At 28.9% G+C, this 22,792-nt stretch overlaps 1 protein-coding gene across 1 annotated transcript in view; it reads left to right on the forward strand.

Moving 5' to 3' along the window:
• Positions 1-5,730: 5,730 nt before the first annotated feature.
• LOC142326205 (uncharacterized) overlaps positions 5,731-22,792 on the forward strand; it is a 385,017-nt gene continuing 367,955 nt past the window's right edge. The window contains exon 1 of the mRNA XM_075368490.1: positions 5,731-6,532. Coding sequence (XP_075224605.1) covers positions 5,855-6,532 — 678 coding nt within the window. The 5' untranslated portion in view covers positions 5,731-5,854. The remainder of the gene's footprint in view (positions 6,533-22,792) is intronic.

Genomic DNA, 22,792 nt, shown 5'->3' on the forward strand with positions numbered 1-22,792 from the left:
AATATACATTGTCAACGAGAAAGTAACGAACGGTTGTGCGACAGTTGTCTAAAGCGAGTACTGGAACATTATTAGATGATACGAGGCATCCGTGCGTCAATCTGACGTCTCGCAAACGCAGTCAGCATAGAACAAACTCATCTCTACGGTTTTCTCGCACTGATGCCTTCCACGGCAATGCAGTGTCTTTAAATTGGCGAAGCTTATTATTTTGGACAGGAATCACTCTTTCTATCACGCTGATCAAAACCGACTTTTCACTAAGCACGTATAATCGGAGTGGATAACTTGTTCCAAGAAAGTCGGCTAGGAGGAAGCCTTTTTGACAGCTGCAACTAACAATTTTTGGTCGTCTGTTGAGATCAGAGACGTTTAAAATTATGGGATATATAGAATATGTCCAATAATGCTGTAATTGTAATTATCTAATCATAACACTCAAGGATAATTATGATACCTAAACGTAAGATTTTTAAAAAAACTAAAAAACCGAAGCCCATTTAAGATACCTCAAATTTTTTTTTTCTATCCTTTCATCCAAGTTTGCAAAATATTTAACATAGCTATCAGATAGCAACCACAAAAATAATTATCATTATATTATCGATTAATTAATTGATTCTAAAATATAAAATATTATAATCGAAAATTAACGCATGCATAAATCCCATTTACGTATAAAGGATTTTTTAAAAGAATATTTAACGTTTTTCGTAAACCAGGAGGATCAAAATATGCAAAATATAAAAATTTGGAAAGGGTTATTTCTTATCAACAAATTAATTTTGTTCTTTTACATGTTACAGAATTGGTGAATTAAAACAAATTAATGAAAAAAAAAATTATTATATTTTATTTGCAAATATATTAAAATACCTAGTCTGCTTGTAAACACTAAGAGAGAAAACTGTTCCAGAAATATTTTAAAAATGAAAATTAAATAAAAAACAAAGATAGCAAAGGCTAATGAAGTATTTAACAGAAAGAAACAATTATTATATAGTAACATAAAATTATAGTTGAAGAAGTATTTTTTGACGTGTTCTGTTAGTTTGTATGGATTTGAAACATGAACGTTAAGAAAAATAAGAAATAAAGAAAGAAAGACTTGAGGCATTTGAAATATTGGTATGGAAAAGAAATAATGGATAGACAAAGAGAAAAATAAAGACGTAATGAGGGGAACGAACAAGAATAAATGTTCTTAATCAGAACAATTGAAAATAGGAAAACTAACATATCAAGGGAGTAAAAAATTGATAAAACGGTGCTAGAAGAATCAGAAGAAAGAGCAAAAATGAGATGCCGGAAAGGAATAAAATAAAATGGTGTAAGATCTTTAAAAGTTTAGCTGGAAATTGAGGAAAATGATTACCAACACGATACAAGGGTTATCTGCCTGTGATGGCTTGAAAAAATACGTAATGTGTTCCCAGATTTAAAGTTTAATTTTTTAACTATACCATATATATAATAATAAATGGAGGCGCGAGCATACCGAAAAGAAAATATTAAAAAAGTTATTAATTTACTGAAAGGAAAGCAGAACAAAATATATTCTAACATAATAAATAATAAAATATACATTTACACTGATATAATAAACTTATAAATAGGATTGTATCAGTACTGCACAACGTAAATAATTAACTTATTAATACTAAATTAAAAGCAAGTTTATTAATTATTAGCGACTCCCTATTTTTTATATTTAGCTGAGATCTGTATTTTGTCTTCAAAGCAGCCACCGCAGAAAATTCGGTTACACAAAGGTAGGATGTTAAAAATAGTAATAGTATACGAAATGTTTTTGCTTTCAGTGCAGAAAACTCATCATCCAGCCCTGTCCAAAATTCAAAGAGTGATTTATAACAAAAATTGTCTTTTTATTTCGCCACTTGCCGTGACATCATGAAGATTTCTTCTTCGGCAGTTGAGAGCGGCGGGAGTATTTTGAAGTGGATCCCTAGCATACTCGTAACTTGCTACCAAGTTGTCGTCAGCAAGAAAATACTTTGTCAGCATGGTTAAATGATTTTCAGTGGTTATAAAAACAACTTTCACATGTTATTCAGCCTTGTAATTTTTAACAAATTCATCCATATTTGCAGATATTTCTAGTTGTTTTTGCTTTAAATTTCTGCTTCACAATTTCATTTTCCTACAAAAAGCTTTAAAAGTTTATCACTTATATCCAACATATGAGTATTTGCTCCTTGCAGTTGAAGATTCAAGGTGTATTTCTCGAATATGTCAACCAAGTAGCTCAATTCCATCACAAATAAACCATCTCAAAACTTCTCGGCTTCCGATCGGTTTCCCTCTTTTAGAAAAATGACGATTTCATCTCTTAAATCATAAACAGGTAGCAAAAGTTTCCCGTGATAACCATCTTGCCTCGCAATAAAATAGTAACGCTTAATGTACTGCGCCCATGTCTTTACAAAGTGCAGAAAAGATTCTTGATTCTAGAGGTCTGATTTTTATATAATCTACTACGGTTACAATCGTTGTTAGCACAACATTCAGACCAGGACTCATTTCTTTGGAAGTCAGAGAGAGCTTCTCTGTGGATCATGCAATGTATTCAGACACACTGTGGAGATTTTTGTTTCACAAGTGCTTGTATACTCTGTAATCTTCCAGAGATTGAACGAGCACCATCGGTGCATATTCTGACGCAATTTTTCCACTTTCTGTTTGCCTCCTTTATAAAATCATTTAAGATAGCAAATAATGCGAAGTTCTGTTGCTTTGAGTTCTATTTGTTTGCAGAAAAGTAGTTCTACTGTGACATACCACCACAAAGTCGAACATAGGCAATGAAATGAGCATCTTTATTGCTATCTGTTGCCTCATCAAGCTGAATTGAAAACAACTTTTCACACAACTTCCCGTAAAGCTAATGCTGTACATCTTCAGCTATATCACCATTTAACAGTAAATCAGCAGTATTATCTCCAAATGTAGTCTCTACTATCTCAATTGCAGTCGACAAAATAAGATCTTCACCAATGGTGAGAGGCTTTTTACATCTGGCTATTTTATATGAAACTTTGTAAGAAGCAAATAAAGCTTTTTCATTCACAGACAGTTTTTTTTTTTAATGATGTTTGTTTTTCGTTTGATTTTAATTTTATTCGAAAAATTCTCGGAGTTTGTTAACGTATTCATTATGAAGCGTTTCCAAATGTTTAAGTTTATTAGGTTTCACGCTGTCTGCCAAAATTTTTGAGAAAAAAACACACGGGGCTTTTCTTCTTCGTTCAGTTCAGTACTGGTAAACCCAAAATTTAAGTATTCTTGAGAATATTTTATCGATTTTATTTTCGGAACCACACTCGTCAATGCACTTGTTGATGCTTCACTATCGTATAATGCTCGCTTACGCCCACTTAAAAATTTATCCACAATTTTGTATAAATTTACTACCGTGAATATTTAATATCGTACATTGCAAACAAAAAAACAGACACAAATTACAACAGACACATTCACGATAGATTTCATAGCGATAGAACATCGACTCGTCTGAGACCGGCTGGAATTGAACAAGGTGCAGCATTTTTACACGTTTGCGCAGACGTTTCAGAATGTTCGAAACAAATCGGAACTGCTCGTGAAGCCGCGAGATTGTCCGATATGGTCGATGTAAGACAGAGAGCAATAGAGAGGCATCGATTCTGGTTTTGTCAATGCAGCAGATCGATATTGTCAAATATCAATAAATTTACTTATTCTTGGTAATTTGTAAGGTTTGTAATTAAGATCGTAGTGTAGATTTAACGTCAAATTATTATTACTATCAACGTCATTATTATTATTTATAAAATTATATTATTATTTATAATTATATTATTATTATTATTATTATTATTATTAATAGACGTCATTATATTATTATTGCGTAAGAAGGGGGACGCGATGAAAATTATGATTGGAAATTAGGTGGCAAATGCTGAAAGCTTGAGAAACGCTGATATATATGAAACTGATACTAAGTCATGCATAAGTAAGCTATAAAGATGGAATATTACTGTTTGTCTGGCACGCATATTAATAAATTTAGAGTAGAATAAAATAATATATAAATAACAAAATTCATTAAACAATAAGCAATATACGGGTGTTTATCAGTTAGTCTTTAGTTTAATTAGTAAAACAAGTAAAAATAACAGGTAGAATAACTTGTACCAACATAAAAGTTCAATTAAAATCTTCAGGAAAGTAATTAAGCAATGTGTAATAATTTTATATCTAGTAGCTGATATAATAACTTTCTATATAAATGTTGACCCTTAAATATTTTTATCGCATTGTACGAGCATTACTTTCTGGAGAGCTGTTTCAATGTTTATTCAGAATTGTGTGATTATTTATTCGTAATGTATTGATTTCTGTAATCTGTAACAAAATAACTGAATGCTTAATAAAATAATAATAATAATAATAATAATAATGACGTAAATTACTAGAGGGTTAATTATTTAAAATTTTTTTTTCATTAATGTATTAGTACAAAATAATATTAAATAAAAAAAAAAATATATTACTTTTTTATTATTGGTTGCTGAAATATCATTAAAACTAATGTAAATTTTTAAATTAAATATAAAGTAAAAACTGGTGTGAGGTTATATTAATATTTATATGATTGAATTAAAATATCTAACTGCTGTGCGAGTTCCGGATAATAAAAGTATAATGTTATCGATTGAATTCCTACATTTTAAAAAGGGTGCCCGGTCGTGTAACTGTATAAATATCATATGCATAATTTTCCATTGAAGCATGTTTACGCAAGTATAATAAAATATTTATTAAATATAGGTCCTGTATACATTTAAATTTTTATCAAAAGTAATGAAATTATTATTAATAAAATAAAACGGCTGAAAATATAGGCTACAAAAATATCTAAACGGCCAAATAAAAAAAAAAAAAAAAGTAGAGAAATTTTTTTAAATAAAAATTTATTGCAGAAAATCACCAATCATTAAAAAAAATATATTATGCTATTCCATAAATTACTTCAGGATAAAACATTAAAAAAATACTTGAAAAGTGCAATTATCATTCGGTATTTATCACTTAATAGTTTTTTATAAAGCTGTTTATTTTGACTGTAAAATAAAATACCAGATTTTATTAATTTTATGAAAATACTTTTTCTTTTTTTTTAAGATAACCAACCACAAATTTACTAAATAATTACTACACAATGCAAATCAAAACATTTCGCTTACAGTTTTTTTGTTATAAAGTGAATTTTATTAAAAACTCATTTATACGGGATTGAAATACTATACCCGCTTTCGAATAGAAAACGAATCTATATTTAATAACAATATTATTTTGGTGCTTTATTTTATAAATATAAAAAAACAATTATAACAAATCTTTATAATTACAGTATGTAAGACGATTCAAAATATCTTGTGAATGAAAATAGATGCTTTATTTAAAAAAAAATCCTATTTGTTTTTTTTTTCAATAATAATGCGGTAATATTTATAATTACCATATTGATGAACATTTCATTTTGATTTGATCAGATTCGCTCGTTAATCGTTTTATTTTTACGATGGATGCGTGTGTTGTTAGTATATTATTACTGTTATTATTATTCGGTACCATGAATGAACTCGGTTAACGGGGGAATATAATGTGGGAATTTATTATCGTAATGTTGGCAGCAGTGTTAGCGTCGTGTGGAGCAGAGGGATCGGATGCGGGCCGAAGCGCATCGAGTGTGCGTAAGATCTGTGCCTGTCAGTGCTATCGGCGGTGTCATTCGTAAACAGTCAGTACGTACGGTGAGTGCACGCGAGACGGCGGTTGTGGTAATGTCGTGATGTCCGCGCAGGGGGTTGTAGAGCGGGCGAGTGCGGAATTATCAAAAAGAATCAATGGTCTCGGACTTAGAAGTAGTAAACATCACGGAGGTGGTTCGGGGACAGGGGCTAGGGGGGGTAAAGCTAGCGTTATGGAGAGAGTGACTAGTGCTCTTTGCGGCAGCTCTAATGTACCCCCTGATAAACCGTCCAGGTTCAGAAACAAAACTTCATCGACTGCTAGTAGTAATAATCCGAACAATCATTTGATACAAATGCGTAGAGTTCCTGCGGGTGTCGCTGCTGCTTACACGTTATCGTGGGATGAACTCGTATTGGATGAACGTTTTCTAGGAAAATTCTTTATGTATTTTACACCTGGTGAACGCAGAACTTTAGCTAGAGTGTGTTCACGTTGGAGAGACGTATTGTATCGCAGTCCGAGATACTGGGCAGGTCTTCTTCCTGTTATACGATGCCGTGAATTGCGATTGGCGTGCCCTACAGACAGAGCTCGATTATATGCTTCCCTGCTGAGACGAGGTTTTCATGCGGTCTCGTTACTGGGTGCTTCTGACGAAGACGCTTTGGATTTGGTGCATTCATTTCCACTCGCTACTAAACATGTTCATTCTCTCAGCCTTCGTTGTTCGAGCATCAGCGATCGAGGGCTTGAGGCATTACTTGATCACTTGCAGGTAATTAACTTTAATTCTATAACTTATCACTTAATTTGTTATTAATTTATTCTTTAATAATACAGTTCTCTTACGCCAGATATAGTTTTTGTTTCTTATAATTATGTTAAGTTTATGTAAATACAAAACTGTTATAAATCTAATTAATCCTGTCCAGTTATGTATGTACAAATTTAACCTCAACATTGTAAGATAGGTTACCTCACTTTAAAGTCCGATTTAAAATGTTATTATTTTAAATAATACTTATAATATGCAGTTAATTCATTGTTTATTTATTAATTTTTTATTCACTTAAATTAGTTAGTGTTTATTTTTATCTGTAATAAACTGTAACTTTGTAGTCTTATTATTAGAATTTGCATCTAGTAGATCGAATAATTCTTCAGTGTATGATGACGGATTGACTATTAAATTTTATTTTTCATCCGTTTCAGTACCGGTGATAAACAAGGTTGTTATTTTTTTTTTATTCTTCTAAGAAGGAAAAGAGCTAGCTGTTATCCTGTAACTGTTTACTTACTCCACACCATCTATGTGTAGGCTTTGTATAGCAGGGCTGATAATGTTGCTATATTGAATCAAATTGATTTCAGACTAAAAAATTTCTTAATTTTAACCCATGTAATTATGTATTATTATTATTGTTTATAATAAATAATATATTAATAATAAATATACTATATATAAATAACAAACACTTATTATTTTATAATAATAAAATTTAAAATTTTAATGAATACTACTATTATAAAATCAGATCAAATTAAATAATTTTTATTCGTTAATACAGCTAATTAAGAATTTATAACAAAATATTGATTTTATTACGCAAGATAGAATTTTTTGAAAATTGGTACGTATTTCTTTAACTTTGAAGTTCTGTTTACTTTATTTCATATTCACAGTTCTTCATCGATTTATTAATCCGTTCCATTCAATCAAGAAAAAAACATGAAAACAGCTGAAAAAAAAAGTTTTTATTTATTTTTTCAATTAATCGTTTCTGTTTTATATTATTACAGCTGATAAAAATTATTGTTATTTTATTATTAGGACTTGATATTATTTATTCGACTAAAATAAATTCTGTATTTAAGAATATATAACGTTTTTTAATAATATATATAGTGGATGAAAAATGTAACGGGCTAATTTACATAAATTGATATTGATGATTTGTATAACTCTTGAGTAGACTACTTAGGCTCTATATCAGTAAATACGATTTTAATGCAACCGAACCAATCTTCGCAAAAGTAAATTATGAAAATTATTTTTTTTAAATAAGTTTTTTCTTTTTTCTCTTCATTTCGTCGCGTAAGCTTGTATCTTATCCGTGAAATATAGGAATATAGTGTTGTAACGCATGTAAAAGGACGTGTCTGACCGGAATTTGAACCCAGAACCTCCGGCCGAATAAAAATCCGATGAATAAAATCTCTGATTTTTTCTTATAAGAATAATTGTAAAATTTTTTTAATCGACTTAAATAAAAAGAAATGATCAAGTCAACTCATATTTTACTTTCTCGGCGAAAGGGTCTAACTAGTTTATCCCGAAAAAAAATATGTATTTATGTGCGTTTGTATGTATATCGCACTTCTTTTGGCCTTATATATCAGGATTGATCTAACCGATTTTAATCAAATTTGGCTCAAATATTTCAATACATATAGGGCATTCATTGATCGTATTAATTTTTTCAAATGTTTTTAAGCGAGTGAGGGTATTTCACCCAATAACCAATTTCGATTATCTTCAGAAATATTTTAGAGAAAACTTTATTAAAATAAATTTGTTATCTACAGTCCATATATAAATAATAAAAAAGATCTTTTATTCGTAAAATCATCGTCCACCTCTTAAAATTGAAATATGTTTTTTATCACTGTAAATATTTTTTTGAAAGTTTAAACTTCATATTTCTAGCTATAAAAAAATTTTTTTTTGAAAATTTTTTTTGTAATTTTTGACTTTATTGAAGGGGATTTTAGGTTTAAAGAAAATTTTACTTAAAGAAAATTTTTTAAGCTTAAACTATCAATAAATATGTTTAAAAAAATTCTTAAAACTTATTCCCGCCTTTAAAAAATAAATATTCTTTGTCTCATTTTTTGGCTTTAACGTTTTTAACACTTACTATTAAAAATACCTTGCCATTTTTATCCCGTACGTTCAGGCTTTATTTTGTACGTAATGGACCGATTGTAATGATTTTTTTTGGAAATTTTGTAGAGCAAATTCTTTGGTGATTTCACTTTTTGTTTTTGATAGTTTAAATGGAAAATTTGTTAAAGGGTAAAATATATTATCTACGTAAACAGTTGGAAGATATATTTAATCATTGTTTGTCATCATTGTTTAGAACTGGAGCGTTATAGAGTAATGATACATACACTATTACTAGTATCCTCATTGCGGATTCGCCTGCTTATATAGTTATTTGCGTTTCCCGTCGCAGTCAATTTCAAATTTTTTTTTTTTTTGTCAAGTAACCGGTGGCAGGTGCAGCCAGTCGCGTCGCACATATAGTAACAGTAACAGTGGCTGTGTTGGTTGAGCCGCTGCGCTGTACACCGTCGCAACCCTTAAAGAATCGAAATTCAAAAAACTCTAAAATAGTTTTTAGATATTTATCTGAAGAATATTTACAGGCCCAAATCTACTGAATATCTTGTTTAGTATAGCCAGAAATGTGGAAAATTTGCAATTATTGTTCAAAATATTTTTTACCTTTCTTCACCCCTTTTAAGGTCGAATTTCAGAAAATCTAGAAATTAGCTTTTACATGCACACCAGAAATCAAGTTGATATCTTCATTGTTACCGAGAGATTAAAAAAATAACCGGGTTTAATAAATAATTCGAAAATCCATTTTAACTCGGAATTTCAAAAAATCTTGAAATAGGTTTTCAGATATTCACTTGAAATTACTCACCAAAACAAGTTGATATCTAACATTTGTTATTGAAAATTCAAAGAATAGTAAATTTCATTGTTACTCCATTTTAACCCTTTAAATTCGGAATTTAAAAAACCCTTTGTTAGTGTGAATTTACATCGTAAGAAGAATGTGTATACAAATCTTTATTAATCTATCTTCTGTAGATTTTGCCGGGCTTTGATTATAAATCACTCACGACATGTTATTATATATATATATATATCATTGTGACACTCGAATTCAAGTAAATTAATTAGTAAACTTAATATTAAAACGAACAAAAAAAAAATCATATTTATTATCACATATAGGAGAGTCTTAGCTCATGCATGGTTAAATATTTCTTGTTGATTTTATTTATTTTTACCAACAAGTTTCTCTTCTTAAGGTTCTTGAAAACGGTTTTATTTAATAAGGACTGGGTTTTTTAGAGCTATCATATAAATCAATACAAAAAAAATTATATTAACAAAAATAAATTCTAAAAAAATATAATAAAACTTACTTTAAAAAAAATCATTTTACTAAATTAAAAAAAAAATACTTCATGTCGACTTTAAAATTTCACTTTTTTAAGTTAGTCACAAATTTAAGGTTTTATTAAAGGTTGTTGTGGTTGCAATTTAAATATTTAATTTTACCTTCTAAAAATAAAATCTGTAATGATTTTTGAAGCCGGTTTTATTATTAATTTTTTATCCTCATTTATAATTTAGTACATGTAAACTTAATTTTACGCTTTAAATTATTTAATCTATATAATTTAAAATATTTCACGTTTTAACTGGGAAGAATTTCATGGTTGTTATACCTTTCGGTTTTTTTTTTGTAGTTCAACCAACTACTGAATCCAACTACCAGGAATCCCAACTAATGAATATTTTTATCTTCCGAATATTTTACCCAATATAACTAACGCCTATCTTATTGTATTATGAAAGAATTAGCTAGGAAAATATTTTCTCGGAAAATAGGTTTGCTATTTAACATTGCTTTAAGGTGCGAATTACTAAATATCTAATGAACTAATGTACTGGCAGGTTTAAGTTTCTATCTTTAAGGTCATATCAATCATCAGTTAATTGTTTTCAAATATTGAAAGAGTTGCTATCTCCTTTCAGGAATCAATCCTTTACCTTTACAAATATCAGACCATTGTTATATTACGATTATTTTCTTCTCAAAGTCAGGCAAATTTTGCTGTCGTCGAAAAAATCACGTAATTCCTTGATTGTGAAATTAATACGTTATATACATATTTTTTGTTTATAATTCTACATTTTTATTAAAATTAAAATAGACATTGTTAAGTTTATGTGACGATATGATATGATACGTTTTTGTAATCTACCGTATTTTTTAAATAATGTAAAATATTTGGAAGCTCCTGATTATTATTTTTATTTACAAGCATTTAAGGTTTGTAAATAACGTAGAGTAAATCAGTAAAATTATTAAAAATGGAATTCCAATAAAACACTATAGATAGAATTTAAATGTTTTTATAATAATTTATTTAACTTATTTAAATTTAAATAAGTTTTTATATAGTTTTACGATTGAAAATTCGCGTGCTTCTTTACGTATTAGTGCTAATAAATCAAGGCCGTGAAATTTTATTTAGTCGGATTTGTAAGCCGGGATTTTATTTAATGTATTTGTGTGAAGAGTGAATGCTGTCGTGTTTGTACTTATAAGAAGACTATATGGTATTTGTTTTTGTTAGCTTTGGCTTATACGTCTCGTGAAAGTAAGTATTATTTGTTAACTTTGAACGGCATATGGTGACCTTAAAAACATATAATGACTTCTTCATTAAAATATGATTATACTTATGTAATTTAACTTATACAGTTAAAAATGCTTATTGAATTTATTAATGTTTAATAAAAGATTAATTATTTTGTATAACCTCCGTATAAATTTATGTGTATATATATATAAGTATGGTAATCAGTTATATGACTACAGGCCAGTTTAAAGGCAGGAACTTTACTAATAAACTCTAAATATGGGATGTTAACATTCGAGTAGTAAATCTCCGCGCTTCTGTACGTGAATCACGCACGTCTAAAAAAAACAAAACAAAAAAAGAAACATCAGACATAATTATCAACTTGCAACATCAAAACATTAAAAATTAATATAAAAATCATTTTAATGTCATCCGGGAGGTGCATGGAAACCAGATGGCGTTATCATGTCATCTTGAATAACACGCGTTAAGTTGTAGATGTTTCGAGAAAAAAACTCTGATTTTGATGAATGAAAGACTACGTAAAAATTTTGGCTGTTTCTCTAAACCTGATTTTGGCAGAAATTCAAAGTTTTATTTCAGAATTAACTAGAAATTTAAAAAATTATTTAATTTCGAATTTTTAATAAAACAAAAATAAAATAATAAAATAAATAAATAATAAGAATATAATAAATAAATAAAATAAATTTTTCGGAAATATCCGGAAAAAAATTAAAATAAAATTTTAAATTAACATTTTTTTTTTATATGACTTTAAAAATTAAAGCTCTAAAATTGAAAGAACGAATATTTTAATCAGATTATTTTAATTCTAAAATAATATCGATATTATTAACGATGATTTTTATTTCCGTTGATATTCAATAGTTTTTCTTTTATCTTTACCGTTCTTCTAATGTTATAAATTTACATTTATTTTAAAGGATGAGTCGGAATGAAAAAGTTGAAAAATATCTTCTTTAATCCAATTGTTGGTTTTTTTGCTTTCCATGTGAATATAGCTAGAATAATTAAAGGGAAATATGATGATCATGTAAAAATGAGATATCGGGTTTGTTTTGCAAATCTTTACGCTTCAGGGTCCAAATCCATTTAGACCAATATATATATATATATATGTGTCTGTGTGTTTGCGTGCGTGCGCGTGCGCTTTTGGCTTTTTATTTCAGGATTGACCGAATAGATTTTCTTCAAATTTGGCTCATTTATTTCTATATATGGGACATTAACCATATTAATCTTTTCAAAATTCGTTCTGGTGGTGGGGAGATATCGCAAAAAGCCAATTTCGATTTTTTTCAGACGCACTTTAGAAAAAACTTTACGTTGGAAGATTTGTTATCTACGTTGCATAATATAGAAATACTTGAAAAAAACTTTTTCAAAAAATTAACTCCCTCTTAAAATTAAAATACATGATTTTTGTTTTTTTTTTTCATTTATTTCCCATTGGTTTTAATGTTTAAAAAAAATTGGTATATACGTTACATAAATGGCTACCAAAAAATGTTTATAATTTTCCAAATTTATAAACCTTAAACACAAAAAGGTTTTTTGAAAATTTTTATGTTCTTTGCACCTTATTTGTAGGTGGGGGTCAGTTTTAGAGAAAATTTTAGCAAATTTGTTTAAGCTTAACCTGTATATGAAAATTTCTAGAAAAACTTTTTTAAATTTATTTCCCACCTTTAGAAATATATTCTGTTTTTTACTTCCTTGTACGAAGTAAAGGAAGTATTGTGTTCGCGAAAAATTTCGGTTTTCAGATTTCAACGGAAATATCCATTTTGTCCATCACAAAATCGATTTTGACCAGTTTCGGCGTGAGGTCTTTACGTTCGTATGTATTTCGCTTCTTTTTTTTTTTTTTTTTTTTGATTTTACCTCCGGGTCTGCAGTCAAGCAATTCATTCCGCAGAGGATGAGTTGAATGTTTTGTAGCGTGTGTGAAAATCCCATGCCTGACCGGGATTCGAACCCAGAACCTCCGGGTGAAATTTCCCATTACTCAAAAACGATTAGCCGTAGGATGTTGAAATTTTGGATTTCGAACGTTGTAACATGTAGTTGTGCACCTCCGCTTTTGATTGCAATCGATTACACCAAAAGTGTTTAAAAAAGCCTAAAACCCAAAAAAAATTGGATTTTGGACTTTTTCTTAACTGCAGTAATAAGTCCTTATTGAGAGTTTTTGAACGACATATCATAAGTGGCACTTATTTTCACTGGTTCCACTTATAGCCAAATAAAATTGTAATTAATGAAACGTTTGGATCTTACAAAGGGAAGGCACATCGGTTTGAATCCGACTTCATATTCTTTTTTTAACTTTTTTTATTTATTTAAATATATTGATTTATTCGTATTAATAATTGTTCAAATTATTATACGATAATAATTGGATAAAAATAAGATAAATTACGATAAAAATTACAATAATTAATAATACGATAATACAAAAAAAAAAAAAAATGGAAAAATCTCAGACGTTATAAATGAAAAAAAATTTGATGTACTTTTCATTTTAAAAATCGTGTAATTTAATAGGCGTGTAAGGAAGTCATGTGCTGCCCATTTCAGTTGTTTTTTTTTTTGTTATTTTTCTGTTACTTTTAATTTTTATTATACATTTTTTTTTACTTTGTTACCTTAAGGTCAATCAAAATTTAAGTAATTTTGGCTCCTATAATATACCCCGGTCCCAAAATAAGAAGAAGTAATATTTTTTATTGTTATGAAAGTTATAATTTATTTAAAAAATATTTTTAAACAATTCTTTTTTAAAATTTCTTTATTTTTTGTTAAGGATTACTCTTTATAAAAAAAAAAATTACTAAATTATCTCCAATAGTAAGGTAGCCCCCAAAATAAAATATTTTTTTAATTTTAAATTTGTAAATCTTGATGCTACAATTTTATTTTATTTTAAGTAAAAATTGTTAAAAAGAATTAATTTTTAATCTACAATTAAATCAAGCAGGTTTTTATGTTAAATAAAAATGATTTAGTCAAACTATAATGTAATTTTAAAATTTGATTATTAAATCTTTCTCAATTAGAATAAAATTAATAAGTCAAAAGAAAGATAAATTCTTTGTACTGGCGATGACTTAACAAGATGTATATTTACTTAAACTTGTAGGAAGTAGGTTCGTTATTTATTTATTTTTACTTTCAATGAGCGCGCGCGCGCGCGCGTGTGTGTGTGTGTGTGTTTGGTGGCATTAGTTCAAATGATCTTAGGAATCAAAAGAGTACTGACCTTCTTGAAATAAAAGTTCGTTACCAGTTCTCAGAGATTGCAAGTGTTAATGTTTGTTGGCCTATATACAATATCGCTGTTAATGAGCAGTACAGTACCTCGATAATTCTTTTAACACTTAATTTGTGTGAATAAACATGCTCACACTAACTCGAATGAAAAAAAAAGAAACAGTTTCTGTTTACCATCTGTAGACTTAACCAGGCGTACGTTATGTCTTAAGCCATCAACCTCCACAGTATTTACTGTATCTCAATACTTCTTTGTTCACTTGTCATTATTTATTTTCCATTAATGTTTACCACGCTTTAAATTGAAGAATTATTATATATGAATAAGTTACTAATAAATTCATTAGTAAAGTTTTTAATTTGAATTTTTATCAGTTTATATGTGACCTTTTTTTAATTAAAATCGGCAGCTTTTTTAAAAAGAAACGCTGTTGTCAAGTTCACTGACAGAAATTCAATGGAAATTCTGGGGAGGAGGTAATAAAATTATTGTGTTCCCAACAAATTCAAAACATTTCGTTTCTAATTGAAACATCGTAGTTCAATGCTAAGCTTATCGTTATTATTATTGAGAATATTAAGTTTATTTACTTTGCTTACACATATTTCGGTCTGTAATAAAGGTATTTATCTTGGAGCGCTTCAAAGAAGTCAGAACGAGTTTTTAGGACTCAAAAATTCGTCTACAATTCTTTATTTCATGGTGGTAAATAAAAATCATGAATAGTGCTATTTTTGAAGTTAAAAATTTCTTAAGTAAAATTCCATATTTATTCTTTCAAGTTCACAAAAAGATTTCACTTCTATCAAATCAGACTAATCCAAAAATATTTTTTTATGTCATCTAATACTTTGACCTCAAAGTAAATATTTTATTATGTTTTCATTGTTATGTGAAATAATAAATCGATCAATCTAAAAAAAAAACAAAAAAAAAACTTATGATCAGTTTGTTTAGAATAATTAAATTCCTTATATGAAAAAACACACATTGTTACTTTGTCACTAATTCATGCTAAAACAGGTAAGATTACCCCTGTAATACTCTTTAAGATGAAAGATGCTATGTCATCACTACCAGCTGGAGATTAAACTCTTAGCCTCCCAGTACATTGTAAATTTTATACTTCACTAGTAAAAGGAATATCAATGGTTTTATCAGTAATGCGATGATCCTTAACGTGGTTTATTATGATCATTATCTGCAGGTTAATACCAAATAATTTCCAAATTCAGAATAAACTTAAGTATGCCTCTTCAACAAATTAAGATACATTGATTAAGCCTATTATAATCCATAAACTCAAAAAGAGCTACAATCTCTTCTTTACATAATGGTAAAAGCCAGAGTTGAGGGAGCAATTATTTCAGGCACATTTAAGTCTCAGCATCATAATTGTTCATCCTGCTACATATTTAATTTAATTTATTGCACAGCTGTTTAAAGTAACCAGTAAGAATCTAAGATGAATATCAGGACTAAAATGATTACCAATTAAAAGTTTTTACCTTCTTTCTTTTGTACCTCAACCCAAACATATTCCACAATAAGGTTTAAATCATTCTTCCTAAACATTATCTTTTCTTGTTAACCATAATAAGGGTACCACTTCCATGAGTTTTGGCCATTTAAGTGCATTCCTGTCAGTCCTAAAAACCATCCAACTGTTAGGAAAGTAATTCACCATTAAAGTGGTATCATGAAAAAAAGTCTCGACAGTCATAAAGTCATGTTGAACTCCAGTAACTGGTGCAAAAATTTTAATTGATTTATTGTGAAGCCCTAATGTTTCGATAAAAAATATCAAATTCAATACAATACAATATTGGTTTTGGTCAACAACCTTCTCTGATTAGAAGGCACTTCATATATTTGCCCTTCTTTCAGTACTTCATAAAATGGTAAGACCAAAAATCCCTAAGGTCAGCAACTTTCTCATATTCTTCCACTGTTACAGTGAATTAAAAGGAGCTGTAACCTTTTTTCTTAAGTTTTGAGGCTGGTATAAGCTATTTCGTTAACCTATCTTTAACTAGTCTTTCTATATCAGGAGAATGAGTAGTGTCTTTAAAACGCATTAAAATTGTATCTTCTTTCTAGGTTGGCAAAATTTAAATGATATCATACTTCTGCACATTAAAGAAATTTCTCATATTCAAAGCTCAGATTTCTACCAGTGCTTATGCAATTTCACCATTTTCTAATCATTGACAGGATTTTCCCTCTGGTATGCAGCAACACGCTGTAATAATTAGCAAATAGAACAGGAACTACCTTATTGACCTATTTCATTTTCACTCCAACATCTATAACTCCCGTCATCCTTTGTAACGCAAAGGATTTAAAACCACTGTCAAGAGCTTTCTTTCTTTTTCCTGTTTAGCCTCCGGTAACTACCGTTTAGATAATTCTTCAGAGGATGAATGAGGATGATATGTATGAGTGTAGTCTTGTACATTCTCAGAGCTTACTGAGATGTGTGGTTAATTGAAACCCAACCACCAAAGAACACCGGTATCCATGATCTAGTATTCAAATCCATGTAAAACTAACTGGCTTTACTAGGACTTGAACGGTGTAACTCTCGACTTCCAAATCAGCTGATTTGGGAAGACGCGTTCACCACTAGACCAAGCCGGCGGCTTAAAGGACACTACCCTGGGTTGTATAATACTTAACTGCAGGATCCGGCCCGGGGGAAAAGAAGAAAACAAACGTAATGATTTTGTAAATAGTAATATTATTTAAACTCGTTTGAAATTTTACAAGGACCCAGAAAAATCAGTGTTATTTTAATAAATGTTCCCCACTAAGTTGTAATTGTTAATGAATTCGTATATATTTAGTATTTATTATGAAGTGACCCTTTATTTTTTATTATATACATAACAGTTTTATACTTTTAGTCAAATATTTAATTATGTAAATGGTTTTCCTTCAGAAATAAAATTATAAAAATGAAAAAAATACAGGGTTGTTGGAACTTTTCCCAACGTATTCATAGTTGAATGACCTAAGGAAGGTAAAGAACCCTTTTAACAGCCAACTGTACGTTATAAAGCATACGTGCATACAATTTAAAATTAATTATTAATGTCTTGCTTGGAGCTTATAACACGTTTAAATTAAAATATATCGACTTACAGTAATTTACACTCTAATTTATGTTGCAGTATCATCGTTTAAACGTACTACATTGCAATTATTTACCTATTATCTTTGTTCGTATGTTTTATTACCTGCAATAAAATTTTATTTCTGTATTTTCTTCTACGTTGTTGAGAAAGTTTATAAAAAGAATTTTATTTTATCGAAAAATTTAAAATTACACGTAAAAATCTTTCTTCTATTGGTACAAAAAATTGTAAATTTTATAGAATATATGATAGTATCAATTTACATGCATAGATTTATATAGTTTACTTATATAATAAAATAAACCTTAGTAATAATTTTTTACCAACTTTGAATTTGGTCAGAAAGAGTAATATTCTTATCATGTTTAATTATGTACGGAATTTACTTTTATCTTTGTGATTTTCTGTAACATACGACTGTTTTTCAGTAATTAATGAAACAAATTTATTGTATAAATTTGTTAGAAACAGTAGAAAATTATTGTATATTCAATAACTATGAAGCTAATTCTACTTCTCAACAAAATTCCGAGCAACATTTAGACACAGTGTCATCTTTCTGTGAGTTTTTTTTTATTCACTTTTGTGTTGTCAGGACCATTCTTGTATCGTATTCTTGATTTTTCCATTATTTCTGAATTCTGTATAACGTAAAACCTCTTTGAGAGGATGTAGCAAAAAAAATTCTGCTAGTGCGAAATAGGGACTGTAAGATGAACTTCCCGATCCGACTTTTGAACAGTTTCCAGTACCTTTTAAACTTTATGGGGATAGGCGTATGTTTAGAGCTTAACAGAAGCTCAAAAGATTTATATTATTCAGAATTATGCATTCGGAAAAATAACCAGGAAGTTTCATTCTTATTTTCGTTGGTTTTACTATACGAGTATTTTCTAACTGTCACAATAGTACTCGCTGTTGATTGTGTGTTCATCTTCCGAATAATCGTCGAAAATTGTGTTTTTATAGTCCAAAAATATCGTTAGTAATACTTAACTGGCTGACGCGTAGATTTTGAATTTTTTTGCCGGGCGAAAAAATACGGAAAATTACGGAAAAGAAACATCCGATTTCGCCCGGTAGAAAAAATTCAAAATCTATGCGTCAGCCAGGTAAGTATTATTAACGATATTTATGGACTATAAAAACACAATTTATTGCGATTATTCGGAAGATGAACATACAATCAACAGGGAGTACTATTGTGACAGCTGGAAAATATAGTAAAACCAACGAAAATAAGAATGAAACTTCCTGATTCTGTGTTTCTTTTCCGTACTCCGACGTTTAGATTCCGGTTCGAAATGATGAATCCAGGTTTCATCACGAGATATGCGCTCTAAAAAAGAATTACCTTCCGCAAAAAAATCGTTTAACTTACGCAGACGATTTGAATTTAGTTGTCAGATTTTGCGTCGACCGTTTTGGAATCCATCTCGAACACATTTTTTGGCAGATCAATTTATCGTAGAATGAACATTGCCAATACTTGCACGGCAGATCTTTTTTGGGTCTATCTTTGTGAATAGAAACAATTCTTCGATTTTGAAAAGGATCAGACGAAACTTCCACCGGTCTTCCGCTACGATGAAACTCGGTGACACTTGTTCTCTCTGACTTAAACTTTTTGATTCGCTTATAAAAAAAAATTTACACAGTTAATACACTCTACACCGTACCGTTTTAACATCTACGAGTGAATTTCAGCCGGTTTTACACCTTCAAAAAAATAATCCTCTTAGCACAGCATTCATTCTATTCTTCCATGTTACAAGTTTCTATCGGAAGTAACAAAAAGAGATTATAATGACGGAAATTTTTTTCAAACAGTTGATATTTTCTATTTCAGGAATGCCAACTTTAACGTGAGAAAACTTCAGTTTTTTTATTAAATATTTTTCCACTGTTACCATTTGTCTAATTATTGAACCGACCGTCGGATTAGTTAAAAAATTGTTTATTTATGTCATTTTATACATAGAATATACATTATAATTTTTTTTAATTAAAAAATTTTATTAAAAAAATAGTAAGGTATTAAAAGAATGTTTTAACTCCCTTCCATACATTTATTCCTAAATATCTTCAAATTGGTAAAAGTTAATATTTTGCATAATTATTTCAGAAAGGTTAAATGTAAACTGTGAGGTAAATGTTTTCATAATCTACCACAAAAGCTATGAGAAAATGGTATAATTTCCACAACGCCCTCATTTATTACCGAAGGGAACTTCCTCCTACGGGCGTAGGAGGTTTGTGTAACTTACAATATTCATAATCTATTTTCATTTCCTTCTACTTAATTGATATCTCGTACTACCGGAACGTAGCACTAATCTATTTTTTACTTCAAATATAACCTTTGTCTTTTAATAAAATATATAATCTAATCAGTTTTTCTGCTAAGATCTTAGAAGAGAATTCACCGATAGAGGCTGTAATGGCTACTGAATGAATTAATTATTTTTTTATTGCTGTTTTTTTTTCTTACCGGGTCGGTTCGGGATTATGAATTAATTTTTTAAATATTTAATCATTTATTAGGATTTGAACGAAAATCTATCTGCTATTATTTGTGTATTGGGAGATGTAGCCTGGCTTCACATTAATGAAAAATCATAAAAAGTTGCAACTCGGCTAATTTTAAAACTTGTTGCTTTCTAAATTTAATCCGGTACAACTCCTATTTTAATAATGATCTGTTTACGTTAAATTTACTTAAATAAAAAATTACTCGATCGTAAAAAATGTATTTTCTAAGAAGATCATCTTTGATTATATGAAAGAAATGTACTTTACAACAAAAAATTTACCATTGTTGGATATATTCTTGTGTTTTTCTTTTGAGTTGTCATTCAAAATAATATTGGATGGGATTCAAGAATTTTAGCAATTTAAATAAAGATCGTTATTTGCATTTCCTAAACAATAGTAAAGTGTTCGGTTCTATAAACAAGTTTAATCTTTCATTGTACACAGTATAGTTTTTTAAATCATTACAATATTTTTGAGATAATATTTTTGTTCTTTTCACGGTATAATCATACTTGAGTTTATCGCCTTCCTCTTAATCATATCAATTTATCGTCATCTACTTATACTGCTGATGTATGTTTGTACGGTAATGTTTATTCCCTATAAAATTTTAAACGGTATGCGTGATTTTATACTTACTCGTCCTACTAATATGACGTAAGGAAGTAAGCGGGCCTGCCTACCCTTCTTTACAATGGAGAGTTTCTCGCTTTACAGATACCTCTTTCTTCTTACATAACGTGCACGGAAAAATTTAATCCAAATATTACCTCACCATCCCTTCCTTTGTCATCGGTAAACTGGAAGAAATTTTATTACTTACGACCAAAATTAATATTTTAAAGTCTAAACCGTTAACTTAAAAAAATATATTTCGGAATACAGAAACTTTGTTTCAGATTTTTTCTTTATATAAGCTGTAATATACACGTTCACGCTCAAATATATACCCATGTAATTTTCTATAAAGTAAGGTTTTTATGATTAAATTAACTGATACTTTCATTATTATAGACGTACTTAAATTAGGCTAACAAATAATAGATTATCGTTAATTTTTATGTTTCTTTGTTTTTTAACATGAAATTTAACAATAAAAATTGTTTATAGTACTGTAAGATGCATGAAACAGTCTTTTTTTATCTATCATCATCATAAATGTTATATTACACTGGGTTTTTCTTATACATTTATTTAATATATATAGTTATTGTTTCTTAAGTACTATTATGCATGTGCTCTGTTTGCGTGCTAATATCACCACCGCATCACTATCACCAAAGCGTGACGTAACATCTTATACATGTAAGCGTGACACATATGGATATATATAAAGATAAAAATTCTCAGCTGAATTTGAATTGCCCTGGCCATGAAATAATTAATATTATGGTAAATTACGATAGTCATACAAAAGGAGATTCATTTTACTTGCATTAAAATGAACCCATTATTATTTTAAATTTTATGAATGTTAGTTTTATTTGTTTTGAATATATACAAATTATATGTTAACAGTTCACGTTCAATTAGTTTTCATTAAATAAATTTGTTTATGTTAGTATAATTTATTATACAATTGTTTTATGGATGCGGCGACACACAACCAGCATTCAGTTATACTTAACAGTTAGTCTAGTTTAGGATTAAATGTGTTCCCTCTATAAATAACATTATCAATACGCAAATGTTTTTAATAATTAATGATTATTCATCCTATATTTAGTAGAAAGTAGATAAAATATCATTAATTGATCTCAATTTGATGTGGATCCATAATTTCATTAAAATTATTATTACTAGTTTTTTCAGTAAGGTTCTTACGGAACGATTTTTCGTTTTAAAATTGTCTGCTATCTTTTGTTAGTTAGTACTGAAGAACAGGTACATGGAAGGACGTTACTATTGCCTAACCACTGTTACTGCCTCTGAGTACACGGTTTCCTCTTCAGTTCTTGTTACTCACCACTTCCGAATTGTATCTCAGTGGTTACGCGTTAGATAATGTGCTCATTTGTACGTTTCATTCCGTCTTTAGGCTTAATTTTTTTCACTTATACTTTCTTCTAGCTTGCCTTTTTCAGTTTACTTTTAGTAGTATTAAATTGCTTAATTTTACATCGGTTTTCGATTAGCTTATTTTTTATCGTTTTCCCTTTCGGATTCATTTTACAAAAGAATTTAAAAAAAAAAACGAAAACCAAAAAGACCATAGGGATATCGTGGAAGTACTTCCTCAAACAGCTATCGGTCAGTGATAATTTCGGTGTTCCTGGAAACGGTACTCGGAATATTATTAATAATGTAAGGTTATTTTTGGCATTGACTAAATTTTCCGCAATCAATAACGATCAATAATTCTGTTTTGTTCTTCCTGTAGTTATAATAATACTTTTATTATAAATAAAAGGTAAATAAATCTTCTTTGATGAAATTCTAATAAAAGAATTCAGGTTCAAATTACATCGTAGAAATTAATTTTCAGAATTCATTCCGTAGAAAATAAAGTTTGTTTTTGTTGTTCCACAACAAAAACAAACTTTATTTTTATAATTGGGTCATTCCCTTTCAAGAAAAAAAAAATTGTTATAATTATTTTATAAGTAAA

The sequence above is a fragment of the Lycorma delicatula genome, chromosome 6 (assembly GCF_047948215.1).
Source record: "Lycorma delicatula isolate Av1 chromosome 6, ASM4794821v1, whole genome shotgun sequence".
In the NCBI taxonomy this organism is placed as follows: domain Eukaryota; kingdom Metazoa; phylum Arthropoda; class Insecta; order Hemiptera; family Fulgoridae; genus Lycorma; species Lycorma delicatula.